The following is a 22,203-nucleotide window of genomic DNA, read 5'->3' on the forward strand; positions in this document are numbered from 1 at the left end:
TAATTTAGTTGTCAATTACTGTTCAAATATATAATGTTTCTGATGTAGATATAGACTTAAGTTTTAGGTAATTTTTCATGAAATTTATGTTTTCTTACTTGCACAGTATAATTCAAAATTTTGAACACTCAATCACTATAATTTTCAAATAATGAAATTTAATGCAACGTTGAATTTTAATGCAACTTTTTATTAATATATGCTCTTATTTCTTTAACTTCTATTACATTTTCCTTAAAATTTTTAATTTAAGTAATTTCTGAAAATGATAGAATAAATAAAACAAAATATTAAAAAAAATCGGTTTTTGTTTTCACAGGCTCTTCGAGGCTCTATAAAGAGAACAGATCTTGTTTTGCATTTTTAAAATCTATTAATTTTTTGCAATTCCAATTTATAGGTAAAATATAACAGATTTTATAAATGATGCACAAGTGCTAAATTTTTCTTCTTCTAAATATTAAAATTTTGCATACTATATGAATCGTCTAATAACAGGTTAATGATATTGGTTTATTAGAAATGAATTAATAATGTTTGAGAGTTTATTGATTTATCAGAAAAATTTCTTACCTTAGTAATTTTATTAGTATTACATTTTTTCATGAATCAAAAATTTATTTTTTTTAAAAATCTGCTGGATCCAACTCAGCCAACCTTGAATAAAAAACCTAGGGAGTCGTTAGTTAGCATCTTGTTATGATATTCCTGGTTTCCTGAAAAGAAATATTTTCCCTGATATTCCTGATTTTTAATATGTGTCCAAAGCATCCCATTCTCTAAGATTGCAAATGTGATTTTTTAGAAAATAGTTTTGAAAAATCGAAAAATTTGGACTTTTGATCTATCTTTTTATTTAAATTTTTAATCTTTGTAGAAATTGCAAAATTAAATTATTCCTATTTTCAGACTGTCAACTAATTAATTATATACATGGTTTAGACATGTATCCTGACCTTTAGGATTAATTGTTTAAACTAGAGATGGAATGTAGCTTCAGCCACCTCACCAAATCTTTGGCGTGGCCGTATAATGAACTTTGATTCGGCCTATAACAATTTATTTTTGAATAATGTTTTTACAATTATTATTATATAGAGTACTGTCTTACAAATATTACAGAATTGTGCTTTATAATAAAACTTAATTGAAAATTATAATTTTTAAGCTTGCGGCTTGTGTTTTTAAGCTATTATTGAGCCCTTGCAACCAGAAACCATTGAATAATTAATAATACATTCTATTTTATTTGAAAGTTGGTAAGAAATAGTTATCTTACATTATATTGAGTTAATGTGGGAACAACCAAAGTTGTTTTAAAATAAAATCTCTTCTTATAATACCAAAAATATTCTTTAAACATTTCTAGCTTGGAGACTTGTGAAAACAATAGTGTCATTATTTTTTATTATTTGCTAGAGCAGATGTGCGAGTAATTGGCACCTTTAAGGAGTATTGGCACCTATTAAACCGATTTCAACCTGTTTGGCCAATTTCATAGTCATTGATCGATATTAATAACAGTAACCCATGATTATAAAACATGCAAAGGATTATTAAAAAAAGTAAATGAATAAAAAGCTGAATTTTGATATTTTTTTTTACGAACCAAAACATAAGAAGAGCACATTACTTGCATATCCGCCTTAGATCTAAATTCTGAATTTTTATTCTAGATAATTAAAGTCAAAATTTATTCTAAGTTACTGTTATATAATAAAATGTTTTCTAGGTTAATAATTAACAAACTATAAAATGTTTTTCTCTCTCTCTCTTTATATATATATATATATATATATATATATATATATATTCATTATATATATATATATATTCATTTCACATGATAGATTAATTAACCTCACTGCATTTGATAATACATTTGGAATATGTTGTGTGAAATTAAGAATTTTTTAAGACAATATGAAGGTAAATGATATTGTGTACATTTATTGTGTGTTCAATGTTAAAGCTCAATTGAATTCAAGGGTCATACATTTATTATTTAAGCAACTACTTTAACAAATTTTGTTGGGTGGACTTTTCTAGTTTCATAATTATTGATTAGTCTGTTTCATGTGATATTAATCAATTCCAGTCAACAATGCAGTAATCATTTCATAGAATTTTAAATTTTGACTTGAGTGCTGATCCACTAGCATTCCTTGTGTAAAGAAATGTTGCTTTCCTATTCACTGTGTTTTTATTTCAATGTTATTGAAACATACATTAAAATTATTATTAATTTGGATAAGGAAGTCTTATTCTTAAACACTAAGTTAGATTACATTTTGGTATAGGGAAATCATAATTATTTTTTTTATGCAACAGTATTATAATTTTCTATACATTGATTTAAAACTATTATGAGTTGTTCAGTATAAATAAAATTATCCTGGAAATTGTTATAACTTTGTGTTCTAAAATTTGCTTTTATTACACTTAGATAAAGCAGATTATACTTTTTTTTTTTAGTTTGCTTTCTTAAAAAAAGTAGTCTGGTGCATGTATATTTATTGTTCCAAAAAATGTCCTGATTTTGTCCCTTATTGTTTTGAAAAAATTACCTTTTATTTTGTTTATTTTTTTGACCTCTTCTGGAGCTAATATCCATTTAATGATAAACCGAAATTTTATAAGCCAATAGTAATAATTTTTGGAGTTTCCTGTTTAGAATAATGAAAGCAAATCTGACTTTTCTTAGCCTTAGAAATATTAATTAAGTGAGCACTTAAACTTTTTCATCCTTAATTTCTTTGAAGTAAAGGAGAGTTTGTACCTTTGGATCTGGGCAATTTCTAAAAAAGCAGTAGCAATTTTTATAAAGTTTCTTGTCTTAGAAATATATGCTTCTGAGGCTTGGACAATGACGAAACAGGAGGAAAATTGTATCGCAACATTTGAGAGAAAGATTTTGCAGAGTATACTTGGTGGTGTAAATGAAAACAATAACTAGAGAAGAAGATTTAACTTTGATCTGTACAAGATTTATAAGCAACCTGATATTATTAAATACATAGAAATAAATAGAATGAATTGGATGGCCCACATGATTCGAATGAGTGATGACAATACAATAAAAAAGATACTGCTTTTTGGACCCACTGGAACAAGAAAGCCGGAGTTGAGATGGGCTGACTCTGTGGAGTCTGATTTTCTCTCAATTAATGAAAAGAATTGGAGATCAAAGGTGAATCACTAGTCGTCATGAAGAAATCTTCAGAAGAAGGCATTGGCTCACATTGAACTGTCTGGCCAACTAAGATGATGGTGTCTTGTAAATATTTTTTTATTATTTATTTATTGAATATGAAAAACTATTCGGATGAGTTTTATTTGGCTGAAGAAGAAAAGATTCTTAAATTTTTTGGGTATTAGAAAATCATGATAATTTAATTAATTAGATGGACTACAATTTTGATTTCATTTTAAACATATGGTGTGTAACATCAAAGTATTTTTTTCCTTGGGGCTTGTCTCGATGTAAATCATATGCTTAATTTTTATTTCTTTTTTGCTATTAGGGAATTAGTTCTAGTCTTTTGCAGTCTTTTAAATGCAGGAAATGTAAAGTTCTATAAACAGATTTAAGTTTATATGTGTTATTGCAGTTTTTTGATCATTTAGTTTAATTAAAATATTATGAATTTGGAAACAATGAATTTGTTCTATTTAATTAAAGTTTTACCCCTATATTTTTAAAAAAAGCAGCTAGTTTCTGTGTTTTTTAAAAAAATAAAACTCGTTAGTTAAAATAACTTTTAATAAAGTCTTTAATTAAGTTTTTAATTTGTTTAAAGCAGTATGAGAAATTCTACCCCCAAAAAAGTAATGTAATGTGAAATAGGTAACATGGCTTTTGGAGAATGTGATATTAATATCTATTACAATAAGTATATAGAATAGAATATCGATGCAATGTTATTCTCTTACATACTCCTGATAGCTTCTTTTAGTGCAATTCTGCATTGACTTTTCTTTGTTTTTGAATTTGATTTAAACTGAGTGCTTATATTTTTTATGTAATTCATCTGCAATATGTTTTTTTTTTAAATTTATTGTCTTACAAAAATAAAATGTTGGTTTATTGTCATGAAATTGGTTCATGAATTAAACTCTTTCATATTGTATTTTCATTATAATTCATCAATTAAAAAATAATTTTTTGGGAATAACATCAATTTCTTTATGTGGATCAAATTGACTCCTAATAGTGTTTTTAGCAAATCCAAAAACTATCAGTTCTAGCGTTAATTTTCATTTTTACGTAAACACTCATTTTTATTTTAAAAATCGTGAATGATATCTGAATTCGCATTAGGGCTTTTTTAAATTAGCAGGATATTTTCTGATACCGAAATTCTATTAAAAATTAGCAAAGAAAAGTAATTCATTATATCACTGCTTAAAAAACATTCTTACAAACTTAACTGAAGATTCTTTTCAAAAAGAAAAAATTTAATCATCATGAAATTAAATTATGATTTTTATTATTGTGAGATTCAGGAAATGAAATAATTTTTTAACTTCATTATTGACTAGTTCCCATAAATCAACTATGATCAGTGAGTTAGATGATGAGAAAGGTAAATTTATGCTATTAACTGCAGAGACTAACCAACATGTTTTATACAAATATCTTTTGTTGACTATTACACTTATCTAAAGCTATTCCGATTGGTTTTTATCAGGTCCTTCCACAACTTTTACTTCATTATTGACCAGTTCTCGTGAATCAACTACAATCAGTGATATTGATGATGAACGTATGAAGGGTAAATGAATGCTGTTAACTTCAAAAACTAACCAACCTGTTGTTTCACTCAAATGTCTTTTGTTGGTTATTTTATTTATATTTTCCGAAAATTTCAGTTAACATTTCTTCTATTTCTTTTTTAAAAAAATTCTCGTACTTCCAGATTTCTACTAACTACTTTTATTTACACTTAACTTGTAGAATTTATTGTTTTTTTTTTATAGTTTTAATGATAGCTGTTTTCAGTGTCTTATCTTAATTTATTTTGCATAAGTCACCCAACCATGTTTAATGACCCTGGTAGGAATACCTTGTTGATTTGACCCAAATTAGTTATCATAAACAGCATTTGAGTTCAATTTGTTTTGCTGAATCCTTTCCTACAATATTAAAAAAAAAGTGAATGGGTTAACTTTCATTGTACTATAATCAAAGTTCTCTTTTTGCTGTGTAGTTGCTTGATAGCCCACTAGATTCTGAAAGATTACTTACAAAATATTAAAATTTTTAGTGTAATATTATTTTTAATTTTCAACAATGAACTACTAGTAATTTTTCAACTAGTGAATTCAAGAATATACCAATAAATAAATTTACTAATTATAAAATACTTATAACATAATTGCTACTCATTACTTTGTGTCTCATTGAAAGTAAACATTAGATATAGACTATTCCATTTTCTCATACAACTTTTATTTTACAAATTTAAGTATCTGTTCACTAAACTTTGAATTTATTGTAATTTCAAATAATGCACATCCATGATCAACCATGTGGTCTGTTTAAATAAAACTTTAAATGAAATGATAAGGTTGGCTGTCAGAGTATGACTAAACCTTTCATTTTCTTCCATCAACTTTCTCATACCTTTAATATGTATGTTCTTATATCCTATATTATAAGATGAAAAAAAAAATTTTTTTTTTTTTGAAAAATAAATATTTCAAAGAAGTAACCTAATTTAGTAGAACAATTGATACCAAAAAAAATTAGCGTAGTAAAGGTGAAACATTTATTACAATAAAAGTCTGCTGCTTTTCATGTAAAAATGACCTGCAACCTATTTTTATAAGCTACAGCGAATTGAGACATAAATGTTAATATAATTTTATTTCTTTTAACATATATTTTTCAATTGTTTTCAGGTCCTCCCAAAACAGATACTTCACTTCTGATAACTACATTAAAACCTGATATTGATGAAGTTCTTGAAAAGAAAGGTAAAATATTATTAACAAGATATAATTTTGTACTTTTGTAATGCATTCTTTAAGAGGTTGACTGCCTGATTTAACTTTTGTTTCTCCATGCAAATATTTTCTTAAAATATTTATTTGGAATATAAAGAAAGATAAAGATTTTTAAAGTTTTTTTTTGTTAAAGACATTTTTTTTAAAAATTCACACTAAATAATAGTATTAATATTTCCGCATTTCTTTATAAAAAAGTTATGTTATCAAAGCTGGAAAATCCATTGTATTAAAAAATGCAACATTTTCTGTTTAATTTCTTGTTTTTTTTACTACTTGTTTTATCTGCGTTATTGTCATTATTTTATTTCAATAATGTATAATCATGCTCATCTTTGCTATAGATGTCAAGAGAAACTCAATAAATGAGTTAAAACTTTTATAATTGTTAAGTTGTAAGTTAAAGAAAAAAATTTTATTTAAGTGAGTTCTTAAGATTTCATTATGAAGATCTGTATTATATAACATGGATGTGATTCTTCCGCGGATTTCCGCTTTTTTTTCTGATTTTTCCATTTTTTCCTCTAATTTTACGCAGAAATTTTTTTTGCACTATTTAGAATATTTTATGAATTTAATTTTCCTCAGAGCAAAAGTATTGAAATCCTCATTCCTCCCTCTTAAGTTTATTAAAAAATGATTTCCTTGGGATAATACCAGGGTTTATTGATTTAAATCGGCTTGATTTAAATCAAATGATTTTTTTTGAAAAAAATCATCGATTTAAATCAACTAATTTTTTTTAATGTATATATTGATTTTATAAGCTATAAAACAGTGTTTTAAATTATTGATACTTTTATTATTTTCTTTTCTTAGTTTTAAAATTTATTTTAAATAAATTGCTGCATTAATTAATTTTAGTTAATGAAGTTACTTTCTTTCTTGGTGTGTGTTAAATTACAACACATTTGAAATTACATTTTTAAAAATCTTTTGATTCTTGAGATTGAAAGTACAGATTAGAGTAAATATTTAATGCTGTTGTAATATAGACTTGATAGCTGTAGAAAGTAATTAATGAACATGAATTTTTTTCAAAAAATAATGCTAATAATGTTATTTAAAATTGTACCTTATGAATGAAAAAGCGTGGAATTAAAATCTACATTATATTTTATTGGTGGAAAAAGTATATTTCTGAAGTTTGAGGTTATATTAGAAAGAAATTACCCTAATATGCCCCCCCCCAAAAAAACTGATGAATTTAGAAATTTTTTTCCTGATATAGTGTCATTCTTCCCTTTCAAACTCATTCAAAGTTTATTTGAAGCAGTAGGATTATTAACTGGTATGTTTTTTCTCATAATATGTTTACAGTATCTTTGACATTATCTGATTTTCTATAAAGAAATTTTGTGAAGAAAAAAATTCCAATGAGTACATAGATTTTTAAGATTTTTTTTTTTTAGCTAACTTATCTATTTTAATATAGAATTAAAAATTAATATTTTAATATAAAAATATATAGATTAAATATTTATTTATTTTTTGATGAATGACTGCATTTATAAACACAGTCTGTAACATTTATTTTGTCACTTTAAAAATCAAGAGAAAAAAAAGGAAAACACAATTTTAAATTAGAATATGGTTTGCTAATTGAAACTTTGTTGTAATAGTTAAAGTACAGGGGTCTGTCCAAGCCAAATTTACTACCGATTAGTGGTACCTTCACAAATTCAAATTAAGGAAAAACTGTAGAATAATTTCACAAAATACTTTTTTCTTAAAATTTTATTTTTGTGTTTTGTAAGAAACAAATCCATATTTTTACCATATTTGTGTTGATTTTTTAATATAATTTTTAATTTTCACAAATTATGTCTGAATTTTAACAAAATAGGTACCTCTCAGGAAAACCCAGACAGATCCCTGAAGTATTCTTTAAATTCTATATTTCATCTAGTCTTTAAATTTCAATCATGCATTTGTTTCAAAATGGTTGCTATGCATTCAAAGCTATGTATTACATTGAAAAATTACTTTAGTAAGTTAGAGCTTTTAAAATATTGTTATTATATAGTTTTAACATTAATTTAATTTTTATTAAAAATCTATAATTTTAATCATAAATTAAAGATTTTTTAATCATAAATTAAAGTTCTCACAGTGTATTTGAATAAAAATAAAAAAAATCTGAATTTTTTGATTTTTTAAAAAAAATGAAAAACCCCGGATAATACTGGTTGACCTTTATAACAGAAATTGGATCTTCCGCTTTTTTCACTTTTGTCTCTCGAATTTCATCCTTTTTATAAAAAACTCCGATTCTCTAAAAGTTTCGGTTTTTTTATTATGAATATCCCCTTTTTTTTTTTTTTTTTTTAAATTCAGTCTTTGAAATAAAATAATTATATTTATTTACGATTTTCAAAGATAAACAGAAAATTCTAACTACGTCCTAGTTGCTAACCCTTTTGCATTTTTACTTGTTTTAGCTATTTTCTTCGCTTTTACGCACAGAAATAATTACGAGCAGAACAAAACAAACAAGCCTTTTAGAAATCACAAATCCAGACTCTGAAAATATCTCGATTCTTATTCACGCGATTTTAATATCAGTAATCGATTTTCGTGTTTACTTGATTTAATAGCTGCACATTGCTATTCTTATTTACGCTATTTAAATATTGTACATTATGATTCCTATTTACGAGATTTAAAAATCCAATATCACGTTTTGTATTTATGAATTTTCAAAATCGCGATTTTATTATTAAACATCGATTTTCGTATTTACCTGATTTAAAAGTTTAATGTTGCAATTCTTATTCAGGCGACTTAAATATTGTACATTGCGATTCTTATTTAGGAGATTTGAAAATCCAATATCGCAATTTGTATTTATGCTCTTTTAAAACCCTATGCAGCGAATCTTAAAATCCAATTCACGCAAGCTTAAACTCCAATGTCGTGATTAGTTTTTGCAGTTGTAATATCAAACATCGATTTTCGTATTTATACGTGCTTTAACAATTAGACATTGGATTTCGTATTCACGCAATTTTAAATTGATTTATATTTACATGATCTGAAAATTATGCATCGTGATTTGTATTTTCGCATTTTTTAAATTTGATATAGAGTCATATTCTTGATATAGAGTCATTCGTGATTTAAAAGCCTCATATCGGGAATCATATTCTCTCAATTTAAAATGATGCATGTGATTCATATCATATTCATACAATTTTAAAATCAATCATCAGGATTTATAATCACATGGTTTACAAGTTTAAAAATTTGTTTTTTTTTTGTTAAATTTTTGGATATATATATATATATATATATATATATATATATATATATATATATATATATATATATATATATATATATATATATATATATATATATATATTCATTCTTGGATTTCCTCTTTTTTACTTTCTGACTACTCTCATCCCTGATATAAGCAAATATAAACTAAGAACATAAATTATCACATGCTTGAAAAAACCTGCCACTAGGTGAAATGTCTTAAAATCTAATTATATAATATCAGGGTGGCCTACCACCTTGAAAACCTGGAAGTATCTTAGAATTTTTTTGTACTGAAAAAAACCTGGAAAAGTCAGGGAAATTTGAATAAAAACCTAGAAAAATCAGGCAATTTTAAAGAAAACTGGAAATTTTTTTCTTTGATTTTTATTTTTATTTTAGTGATTTAAATTATTTTATCATTCGTTTACCACTTTTTTTAGACAGAAATTTATCACCAAACAGTTGAAATATCAACTTAGCAATACTTGCCTGCATCAAAATTTGATCCATTATAACCCTGTTAAACTAGAATGCCTCATTAAATTCTTTTTTGGTTACTAAATGAATGAATAAACCTTTGACCTTTTTGGAGACTATAAGACTATGCAATTTAGGAAAGGCAAAGATTGTAGAGGTGGAAGAAGGGTTTAGGATATTTACTTCTGTTCATAAAACTTTTTTTTTCTTTTAGTTTGTAGGCTGAATCCATTTATCATTCAATTTTGTTCTGATGAGTTGGATATTTTTTTTTTCTTTTGATAAAATCATTGTTTTAGTAATTTTAACTTTACAAAATTCTCTAAAAATTAGTTGGTTTAAATTTAATAACAATAATTTTTCAATGCACTCTTTTTCTGAATGTATAAGATCATATATAACTGATAATTTTTATTCTGAAATCCGTAAACATTTAAGTGTATAATGACTTTTGTGAGATAAAAGTTTTGTTACTTTTTAATTATTGATTTCTTAAAAATAACTTTTTCTTTTGTTTTTAAAATATTTTGTACAGTTTTGCTAAGAATAGATTATAAATCTTATTTATAAATACCCATTCTGAAATATTCATTTTAATTCATGAATAGAGCTCTATTTCAGTAAAAGTCATAAGTTCATGAACACCTTTTATAGCCACATTAAATATAAAAATTTATTAATATATAATCGCCTAGAATTGTTTTCTTTGTGCTTAGAATTCATTGTCTAGAATCTCTTTAAGAAACTACATTAAAAGATACGTATCCAACGTATTTTTGATCACTCTGTATTTGCCATTTGGTGATCTTTCTACAAAAACTACTTAATGTAACTTATTAAAACTTTTTATTCAATAGAAACTACGTATTCTACAAGCTAAACATATTATTTTCTTAACTTTTTAAATATAAACCGAAACATTAAAAAATAAAAAACAAAATCTTACTAAGTTGTTAAAATAAGTTTAGTCTTAATTCTTTTTTCAAGATGAGATATTAAAAAAATAACATTTTAAATAAAATACTTCATAATATTGACATTTTTCTTTTACCCATCCTACACTTTATAAGGGAGGAAAAAACACTGACCTGGAAATTTTAAGATTTTCACCTGGAAAAATTAGGGAAATTTGAAACATGATTTGAGTGGCCACCCTATATGTATATATATGTGTGTGTGTAGTGCGACAGCCCATAGAGAGCCAAGGTCTACTGTGCCCATCTCAGTTTTCTTGACTTTGGGCTCTGGGGATGTTCTGGTTTGGTGGTCAGCCGAACGTGGAAACAATATATATATATATATATATATAAAAACGTGGGAATATCCCTGTTACAGTTTTGTTAAATTCTTACTGCATAGCATAAAAAAACTACACAATAATAACTAGTTTTTTTAACATTTGTTAACAGAAATGATAAAAGTAATCGTTTTCAATTCAAATGTTTTCTTTTTTAAGACATGGATTTACCATTGTATTCATAACCTTGCCAACCTTGATAATGAATGTTTTTTCTCAAGTCAACAAAATTTTTTTACCTTCTAAACAGTAGATTATGCTCAGCTGGAATTAGACTCTGAGTTATATGACTCTTCCATGATCCAAGAGAAATTCATGATGTTTCAAATTCAATCTGTGGAAACATAAAAATATGACTACAAAAAATAACTTTTTAGGGTCTAGTGCAGTGAACAACATTGTTGCAAATTTAGGGATGTTGCTTGTTTATGTCAAAACCTGGGAGAACCTTACAATATGCCTGGCAACTAATTTAACCAGTCTCAGCATATGCAATAATAGTATCAATGAAATTCCTTGAGAATTTCCAACCTAACTAATGTCTGCCTTTTGAATTGAAATGAAAATCTAAGGAAAGGAACTTCAATATTTTTTTATTTTCCATGGTATCAGATAAGGTTTTTTTTTGTCAAGTATAGGATTTTTTTTATGATAAAACTTCACACCTTTTTTAGCGAATTTAGGAAAAAATATAAATTTTCTATTGTAATGAGGTTAAAATAATCTCTGACTTAATATATTCTTACTATAACGAGTGATGATTTTAACTATCATTTATATTTTAATTAGCCAAACATTTATTAGCTATTATAGCGATGAACAAAGCAGATTCTACTTTTATTAAAAATTAATTTACAAATATAAATCATTTTTGTAACTCAAGTATATTAAATAAAAGCTAAATTAAGATTCTAAATGTGGTATTAAATTATTGCAGTACAGTTTATTTACTTAATAGCAGCTCTACATCAGCTTTGCTTCAGATAAATTAAAACCTTAAAATTTTCTTGTCACAAATCTTTTTTTATTTTGTAGGCCATCCATGTGATGATCCTGGTACAATTAAAAATGGGCAAAGAAAATTTGTTGGAAATGGTATTAACGGAACTGTTACATATTTATGTGATGATGGCTATAGACTTATAGGCAAAGGAACATTACAATGCATGCCTAACGGCAAATGGGATTTGGATAAATTACCTATATGTAAGTTCTTTTAGGCCACTTTCTTGGTTATATGCCTTTTGTATTTGATCCTATTTAATGATAAATTTTTAAAAAAAACTGTGATAAATTTGGGTTGCATCCAGTCTAAAACTGCATTTTTTCTAATTATTTTAAAATTTTAGATCAAGTTAAACTAAGTTCTTGACAAAATAATAGTTTTGAAATTTAATTTCGAGTTTCAGAATTTCACACTTTGAGAAACACACAGAGTGGCTAATTTCTAGTGGTTACAGTTAAATTAAGCTTCTAAGTAGAAATTTATTGTTTTTCTTAGACGTTTAAATTTTCTAAATTAATGAGAGTTTAAAATTTTCTAAATTCACTATGTACCACTGCATACCATGGGCTCTGTATTTGTGTGATTTAAAATCACTCAGAGATCCATACTTGTGCAATTTAAAAATTACTACTCCTGGAGCCTCATTCATGTGATTAATAAAAAAAGCACAAAACACAGGTTAATATTTTTGGTATATGTTTAAAATGTCTTTTTTTTGTAACTTTTTTTTAAATATGTATTTCAAGTAATTTAATAGTGCATGGAATGGTGTTGATACTTTTGTTTCTTTGAAATTAAATTAACATAACTCCTAGAATTAACCTTTTAAAAATGGCATATTTTGAATTTTATAAGATAAAAAAATTTCAGCGTTGTATTTTTAATTATTAAATATTTTTAAATCCCTGTTCAAATTTTTATGTTTGTTACTATTAGTTGCTGGGTTCTCTTTTTTTCAGTTTGCTCAGTACTCTTTTATTACTTTTGTTTAAATTAGGCTTATTAAAAAAAAAGTTTTTCTCTTTTAGATACCCTGTAATAAAATAAAACAAATGTCATTAGAAATTGTCTTCTAACTGCATGATTTGTCCATTTATTTATCCTAAAAGATTTCTCTGCTTCACCTGGAATGGATTAAGATCAGTGGATTAATGTATTTTTACCCCTGAATGGTTGCATAATTTTGAGGAAAACAATTGTAAAAGTGCCTATTTTTTAATTCATGAAAATTATATAAAGCTAAGTTAATGTACAATTTGTGAATTTATTTTTATTTTTCGGGGTTAATTTTTAGCTTTTAGTGTAAACATCTCGTTTAAAATAAACTATTTCTAAACACATTAAAAATAGTCTGGTATTTCCATCTGATATATAGATTGATAAGTAAACATGATCTCCAGCATAAGAAATAGATTGTTCTAATCCTCTTAGCATTTTACTTTTGAAGACTCCATGAGAGGCCCAAAAAGTAGAGGATGGCATTTCACCCTGTCATTTTGATGGGAGAAAATGGATATGGTTAAATGCTGATAATCCATGGAATAACAAAATCTCTTAAAATCAGGATATGATTTCATTTTTTAAAATCAGTAGTTTGTTGGAGCTTTTTTAAAAAAAAAAAAACTGTAGCAAAATCTGAGTTCATACTAAGATTTTTTAAAGCAGTATCACAATTCATTTTACAATGCAGAAAATGCTCAAATTCATAACTGTGTTATGTATTGCAAAGAAGAAGAAATTATGATGCTTTACTGAAAAGACTGGCTCCCTGTAAAACAATTATATAATTTTTTTCATTCTTGTATTCAGTAGACTATTCTAAAAAAGCTTATTTGCATTCCATTACCTTTATAGGTGTAGCACCATTATCAGTTCCTCATATCATAGGCATTGTTTTTGGAGTTTTATTGATTGGAGCACTTGGAATTCTCGGTTATTTGTGGTATCGATGGAGAGAAAAGAAAATTCGAGGTTATGGTGAGAAATGCAAAGCCTTAACAGCTGATGCTACAGATTTAGAAGAAATTACAGGCTTAGAAAAAAACAAAAAACCTATACCTGTAACTGTCTTGTAAATTTTCTACTTAACTTCATGAGCTTTTACCATCAAGCAATCTGCTTAAGAGCTTGAAAACAAACTAAGTACTTGAAAGACAGTTTCCTTCTGTAAACATGTACTTCCAAAACTGTCAGTGAGAGAAGTAAATTATTTCTGTAACTCATGTTGCATAGATAAAATCAGCTGAAAAGTAAAGAAAAGGAATTTTGAAGTTTTCTGAATGGACAAAGAGATAAACTCAGAAATCTTCAAAGACATATTAAGCACATTTCATTTTACTTTGTGATAACACAAAGCTAGTGCTCATTTTCTAATGTGTATGCTTTAATATTTATTGGGGATTGCATTTATTTTTCTCATATTTTTGTTTGGTGACATAATTTATAAAAATTTATTTATTATTTCAAAATAGTGAATTTATTTAAAGTTTTTTAGTAGATACAATTCTTACTTAAAATATTGTCTCATTGATTAAAGTTGTCTTTTTTTTTTTTTTTTTTTTTTTTTTTAAAGAAATTTCTGATTTTTTTCTTTTCTTCCTTTAATTGTAATACTCTTCCATTTTAAACAACTAGTCTACTTAATCAAATTCTTATGTATCTCATTCATTACTTATGATCTATACCTATAACTTATAAATTTTAAACTACTGCTTTCAAACAAATGGGTGATAGCTTGTGATTATTTGTTTTTTCGACTTGTGTATTATTTTTTTAATTATTATTATTATTTTTTTGCCTTTTTTTCCTTTTTTTTAAAATAAATTTTAGTAAATAAAAGCATGCGTTCAAAGTTTTTTTTTAAGTAAAATTGAAAGTCACATCAAGTTATTAATCTTACTAGGATCTAGTTGATTTTTTTTTTTTTTTAAAGTTTTTTTTATAACTTTTGCTTTCTGTAAGTCGTCTTGTAAAAATATCTAACTTTAGTCTGGAAAGTGAATAATATGAACTTTACCAACATAAAATTTCTTTTGTATTGATACGAAAAAATCTGGTTCATCTTTTGTTTTTATGTTATACCAATTTGTCATATGCTTATGTTTCTTACTGAGTATTATTAATTTTCCTTTTGGGAAATTACTTGCAATCCCCATTAATTGTATATACAATTATGGGACCATCTTTTTATATAGAAGTTTAGATTTTGATGCAACATAGTTAAATTATCGGTAGTTTTCCTAGTCATTGTAAGTTGAGAGAATTGAACTTATAGATTTCTTTTGCATTAAAAACTTTATTTAGCTTATAATTTGATAATTTCTGAAGTATATATTTCAACTTACTAATTATATAATTTTATTTGTGTAAATAACATATTTTATAATTTTCGTCTTGAATATTTTGAAATAGTAATATTCAAAATATTTGCTCTTTGTTTAAATTGTATGCATTTGAATACTTGAAATAGTTATGCATAATGTATTAATTTAAATTACTTGATTTACCTTTGTTGTGTAAAAGTTTTCTGTAGTTGTAATTGTTATGCATTTGTAAATAATTAATATATGATTTAATTTTTTGTCGGTCACAACAACAAAAATGGCATTTAGAATAATTTGAGGTTTTTCTATTAAAGTTTAACATCTATTTCATTATGTGAAGGCATAATGAAAAAGTTTTATATACTCGAAAAATGTGATAAATAATAAATGTTTCCCGTGAATAAATGTATCCCGTAAATTATAACTGTCCTGTGATTTTGATTACATACACTACCTATATAATCTTCGGTATTTCTAGGTTCTAGAGGCATTGTAAATTTTTTTTTCTGATTATCTAATAAATTTCTTTAACTTAGTATTCCATTTTAAGGTTTTACTTTGTTAAGCTTTGATATATAAAGGCAGAAACGTATAACTTGAAAGCACTAATTATATTTATGGAAGTAAAAAAATTATGACTGTTAAATTTACTTGTTCATCAGGGATTAGTGCCTTTAAGTGTTTCCCGTGGTTAATTAGGGATTAAATAAATTAGTGCAGAAAATTTTCAGTTAATACAACTGAAGTGTGGTTTCTATTATTCATTTTTTTTTTTTACTTTAATTTGTTTGCATTGTTTTGTGTATCAACAATGTATTTACTCCCGCACCTTAAAATGAGGGAGCTTATATACAATTGGACTAAAAACCTTAGAATCTCATATATGTCTTGTTTTAACAGAATATTTTTTCTATTTAAAAAAAATACTTCTGTTTCTTTTTATTGTTGCTGTTAATTGAATTTGTTTATTTTCTTATGCATTTAATTAATTTGTTTATATATGTGTGTGTGAATTTAAAAATTGCTGCAAAGGGGCTCAAGATATAAAAGCTTTAAGTCTATGTTACTATTTCTCTCTATAACAACTTATAAACACAACAATTTTAGGAATTTAGAAGGAAAAAAAAAACATTTTTATTGCTGATCTTTAAAGTCATTAAAAAATACTTAGTTTAATATAAAACATTAATAAATTAGTGGTTTCAGAAAAAAAGTGTATTTTTTATGTTAAAAAATATTTATTTGAAAAACCAAGAAGTGGCTCTCCCTGCAACCTGGTCAGCCATAAATATAATACCTCAATAAATGTTAGGTATCATGACTTATGGCACCAGTTAAATATTAGGAATTTTTAGTGAGTGATGAATGCTGATTAAGATCATTTCTATCAATATTAAAAAGTATGGAATCTTAATTTGAGTTTTAAAATTTAGTTTTCCATGTCACAGCAATATTACCCATGTTATTTGAATTCTTCCTAGTGAATTTTTGTGCTTTATTTACAATAATTTTGCGTATATTTTTTATTTAAAACAGTATTTGTGATGATGTTTACTTTTTACCCATTACATATACTGATTTTACATTTAATTTTGTGAACATTTCACATGAAACTTATTACTGGAATGAAACAAAAGACGAACATTTTGGTTTTATTTATTCTTATAGTTTTAAATGCTCATTTTGATAAAGTTTTTATTTTTAGCATATATATATGTTTCATGCTCATTCTAAAAGCTTGTTAAGTTTACATTGCAGTTTCAAAATTTGGTATACATAAAATAGACTTCTCATTGCTGGCTTATATATTGCATCAAGATATATCTCTAATATCTATCTTTCACTGCCATCTAGTTTTTCAAGTGCCAAACTAAGCAGAATGTCTTGCCACTTTTTAAATTACATATGATAAATGTGTTAATAGTCTTATTTTTCTAGAAATACATTGTTCTTACTTTTTCTTTTTCTATACAATTTATTTTGAAGTATTCATCAAAGTCTCTGAATTATTGAGTTTTTAGTTATAGTTAGTATCTTTGTAATACAGCACAGTTAAATGCTGTATAAACTAATGTTAACAATAGCTTAAAAGTGTTCTGGAGTGAAACTTTTTTTTAGTAACTAATCGAATTTTGAAATATATATATATATATATATATATATTATAAATGTGCTTTTCTATCATACCAAAATTTAGCTATAAATGTTATTAAGATTTTAGTTTAAAAATTTAATGATATTAGATTTGTAAGTAAAATGAACTCAGTTCTTTTTTAACATACATTTAAAGCTTACAGTATTTCCTTTTATTTGAAATTATATTCCTAAGATACCTAAGTAAACTGGCTTTCCTTTCTTATAACCATTCCTTGATGTAATGTATTGATCTAATTTTTATGTCCTATTACCTTTCCTTGATTTTTTATTTATTCATTGATCAGACTCTCATAGCTTTATAAATAGGGCATGGATTTTACAAGTTAATTTTCAGATTGAGAAAAAAAGTTTCATTTGATGTAGAGGGAAATTTAAATTGTGAGTCGTAATAAAATAGTGACTTTTAGATATTCTAGAATGAAAATTATTTGAAGGATGTGTACATTTGTTAATGTTTTAGTGACTGTTACAACAATGAGCATACATATTTAACTGATATCTATCTTTGTGGTTAAATTTTGTTTAAAATGAGTACATATAGCTTCTTTTTTTTCTCATAAATGCATAAGCCAAAATAATCACAAAGATGCTTTTCGAAAGAAATTTAATGAAGATTTTAAAAATATATTCAAATTCAGTAAAGTGTATTTACAGTTATTATTTTTTTAAAATGAAAATAATGAAAAAAAATTCGTAATTAGTAATGCCAACATGATTTTATCACTAGTTTCTGCACTTCTTTGTTGAACTTCTTTGCATATCATATATTTTAAATTTTTTGATAGATTAAATTTATTTATTGATTTGATATGTTTTATCATATTGCACCACAAAATTTACCTGTCATTTATAATTTTTACATTGTTTAAATCTTTAGAACTACATTGCTTAGAGATATAAGCACCTACTATTAATAAATGTCTGTCATTATTCTTCCATAAATGTGCCTTTCTAAGCTTAAGTTGAATAGTATAAATAGTGGGAATTTTGGGAAGACAAAAAAATTATGAACTGTTTATTAATTGTGTCATGAACATATTACATTAAGAAATATAATTTCTAAAAGCTAATTGTGTCAAATTACTATTCATAGACTTTTAATAAGAGGATAAAATTAAACACTTTAAAGATAGGCTGTGTGACAAAGAATATTTTAGTAGGTAAACTATATTTTTATGCTTAAATATGTCATTGAAAGTAAATTAACTAAGTTTTTTCCAATTGATCCTTTCATAAAATTGAGTTAGAAATATTTTCAGCCAAAAAAGAAAATTACACACAAATTATAGTTTAAGACTTTACTCTGTCAAAAAATGCATATACTTTTTGGAATAGATAAGCATCACACTGTCAAAAAAATTAAAAAAAATAAAATAAAGAAGAATTTTCTACTGATATTGGGTATTGGCTTTTAAAATATAACATTTGAACATTAAGTTAGATTGCAAAATGTGAAATATAATATTTAGCTAAACTAAAGAAGAAAAAAAGATAATGTGATTCTATTCTAGTTCTTTCCCCTCCATTATTTTAATGCACATTTGTGCACTGTTTTATCAATTTTGAAGCATTTACTTTATCTTATTTTTGTTATATGCCAATAAGAGAAGGTGACCTTGAGCTTGTGTGACTATTTCTGTTTGATAAAATGTCTGTTGTATGTTTTTTCATCAAAACTTCTTTTGAATTTCTACAACTTATACATTTCTTAATTTTGATAGATTGCAATTAGTAGTAATTAGAAATAAACCAACTTTGTATATAAGTAATATTTAGCAGTTTCATTGCGAATATGAAATGTCTTACTCTCTGAAGTGGAATTTTTCATTGATTCTACTGGAGGTTTACAAATTTCTATCTAGTTATATAAATTTCTAACTCAAATTACTTTCTAAAAGAATTTTCTCCCATTAATTGATGTTAATTTCAAGATAAACTGATTTTGTCATTTTTTTTAAACGTAACTTCTTTGAGGAAATCCTATTTTCACTAATTTTGATTTCAGACTGATCAAAAAATAATTTTTTCATGATATTTAACTTCTTTATAATGCCACATAGTTTCTTTTCCCAGACTAATTTTAAAATTTGTTGTATGATACTAATCCAATTACTGTCAAATGGCAAGACATTGCACTTCACAAGTATTATTAGTTAGGAAAATAAAGTATAGATTTATATACTCATAGTGGCCTATTCTTTCAACAATGCAAGGGCTTTTTATGAAACAATGACAAGCTACACTTTTTGTTATTGAGCTAAACATCGCAAATGTATGAGGCTATGTTTTTAATTGTTTAGTTTTTTAATTATTTCTATTAAATATTGTATTCAAAGCAGTAAGGTTATTAAAATATAAATAACAAAAAATATGTATTGTTCCATTTAAAACACAATTTCTTTATTATTGCCTTTTATGACTTTCATTGTTTTACAGACAGCTCTTTATTTGTACTGAAAAATATGTCTGTAATGTGCCATAGATTTGCATGTAAAAATATTATCAATATTCTATAAAATTTTACAGTTAATATTAACTAACATATTTATCACTATAGATAGAGAAATAGTTTTCACTTACAACAAAAACACTTGGTGTATGTAATGTAATTAAATAGTAAGAATGATTCTCCAAATTTTCAAAAGTGTCATAGATAAGTAGATACATATATTTAAATTCTAATATATCTATGTAGTAAGATGTATCAGTTGCTTCATTTTTTTTCCGATTAAAAAATCAAATTAAATAGTTATAATTTTTTAAAAATGTCAATACTATTAAGTATATAGTTTAACTGACAGAAAATTAACTCTCTTAGAAAAATAATAAATTTATATTACTCTTATCAATATAATTTTTGAGAAGCTCTGCTTGAGGTAAGAATTTTTTTTCTTTTGGTGCTAACCAGAAAGAACGTAAATCTGTGTTGCATATATGTGATAACAAGTGCTGTAAAAAATTATTCAAAAATATCTTTCTAATGATTTAGCATACTTTTATATTGTAAGCTTTAATTTATTTTCTTTTGAGTTTAGTATCTTTTTTAATAGTGGCAACAAAATTTGCTTTATTTTTAACCCATTATATTTTTTTTCTATAGATTAAATATTTTGGTATCAGAATGTTACACGTTTTTATAAATGACTTGTCATGGTTAGAAAATATATTTTAATGCATCTAAAATTTAATTCAGTTAAACTTAAGTTAATGTTTAGTGTAAAATGAACTTGATAAGCTATAGATCAAATATTTTCATTTCATATTCTATCTAAGACGAACTAGTAATATACTTCACTCAATTTACTTTAAAATTGCAATAATTATATTATCTCCATTGAATTTAACAGATAATCAGCATTATTTTTATTACTAATGAAATTAAAATTCATTTATTTAAATTTTTTTTCAAAGTTTTAAGTCTACATCTTATTTTATTTTGTCAGGAAAGTAGTTTAATAGAGTTACACTTAAAATAGAAGTATATAAAACTATAAATTATTTAAGCAGCACAAACCCTCAGCATGATTTTGTTCATAACTCATTCATTCAAAATATCTTTTTTGGTGTGACATCTGTTATAGAAGAGTATACTACACATAAATCAAAGTATCAGAAAGAAATCACTGTTCATATGAAAATGCAGTATTACATTTATATTAAAAGTTATGTATCAACTGCCCTTAAAGGGAATATATTATCAGAAATAAATAAATTACCACATTTTAGTTTTTTTTTTCCCCCTTGTTCTGTTGAATTTTTCTCCTGAAAGCAAATTTTTAGATAAAAGCAATTTTAACATTTATATAAAGTACATTTTTACTTATATATGAGTGAGTATTTTAGCTTTTCTTTATAACACAAATATTTGAATAAATGTTTTAAGATTTAAATTGATTGCATTATTACTTACAACTTTTGAGTCACTATTTTATACTTTTTTTGTAAATTTTTTGTTTTAAAGTCTTAAGATAAACTTCATAAAATGTATATTATGTTTATAGTTAGTTTTATATTGTTTGGAATGTGTATAATAAGCAGCTTAAAAAGTTTTGTTTTATGTATATATCCTGTAAAAGAATATCTTTTGTGATTGTACAACATAATTTCTATGAGCAAGTATAAATTACTTGCATTGTGTGTTTATTGATATTTAGAAGAAAAAAAGCATCACTGAATTTATTTTAATTTAACAGCTTTGGTTTTCATAAATGGTAGGCATGAAGTTATTCATTTTCCTATAGTTTGAAGAAATGTATACTTATATTTATTGTTATTAAAAAAATTTTACATTTTTATTTAGAATATGCTGTCTACTTCAACGCCTTTTTAATAATTGTAATTCAGATTTTTCATTTAAAAAATCTGCTTTACCTAATGTTTGTTTTTTCTATGTTGAAGCTATCCCCATATATCCTTATCACTTCTGAGATAATTGTGAACTCCCACTTTCTATGTCATTTACTTAGCCCCTAACCTCTTTTGATTGCATAAGTAATGTCCAACATTTTGTTTTATTTAGTTTAAACTTTCTTGATATTTTTAATCAAACAGTCACCAATATTCTACAAATTTAGTTAATACAAGTTGTTTCTTATTGAATTTTAATACATTTTAATATTTCCATTATTTGTATTTATTCAACTTCGAAACACTTCTTAAGTTTAATA

At 25.0% G+C, this 22,203-nt stretch overlaps 1 protein-coding gene across 4 annotated transcripts in view; it reads left to right on the plus strand.

Moving 5' to 3' along the window:
• The window catches only part of LOC107443753 (complement decay-accelerating factor), a 36,573-nt gene extending 20,656 nt beyond the window's left edge, over nt 1–15,917 (plus strand). The window contains exons 8-11 of one of the 4 annotated variants that reach the window (XM_087155324.1): nt 4,692–4,775; nt 5,905–5,979; nt 12,086–12,256; nt 13,911–15,052. In XM_087155324.1, coding sequence (XP_087011450.1) covers nt 4,692–4,775; nt 5,905–5,979; nt 12,086–12,256; nt 13,911–14,131 — 551 coding nt within the window. In that variant the 3' untranslated portion in view covers nt 14,132–15,052. Of the gene's footprint in view, nt 1–4,691; nt 4,776–5,904; nt 5,980–12,085; nt 12,257–13,910 lie in introns of all 4 variants that reach the window. The other 3 variants (XM_016057714.4, XM_087155326.1, XM_016057715.4) reach the window with 3 other exon arrangements.
• Nucleotides 15,918–22,203: the final 6,286 nt, after the last annotated feature.

Source organism: Parasteatoda tepidariorum, chromosome 11 (assembly GCF_982258835.1).
Source record: "Parasteatoda tepidariorum strain Cologne lab strain chromosome 11, Ptep-v5.0, whole genome shotgun sequence".
Classification (NCBI taxonomy): Eukaryota; Metazoa; Arthropoda; class Arachnida; order Araneae; family Theridiidae; genus Parasteatoda; species Parasteatoda tepidariorum.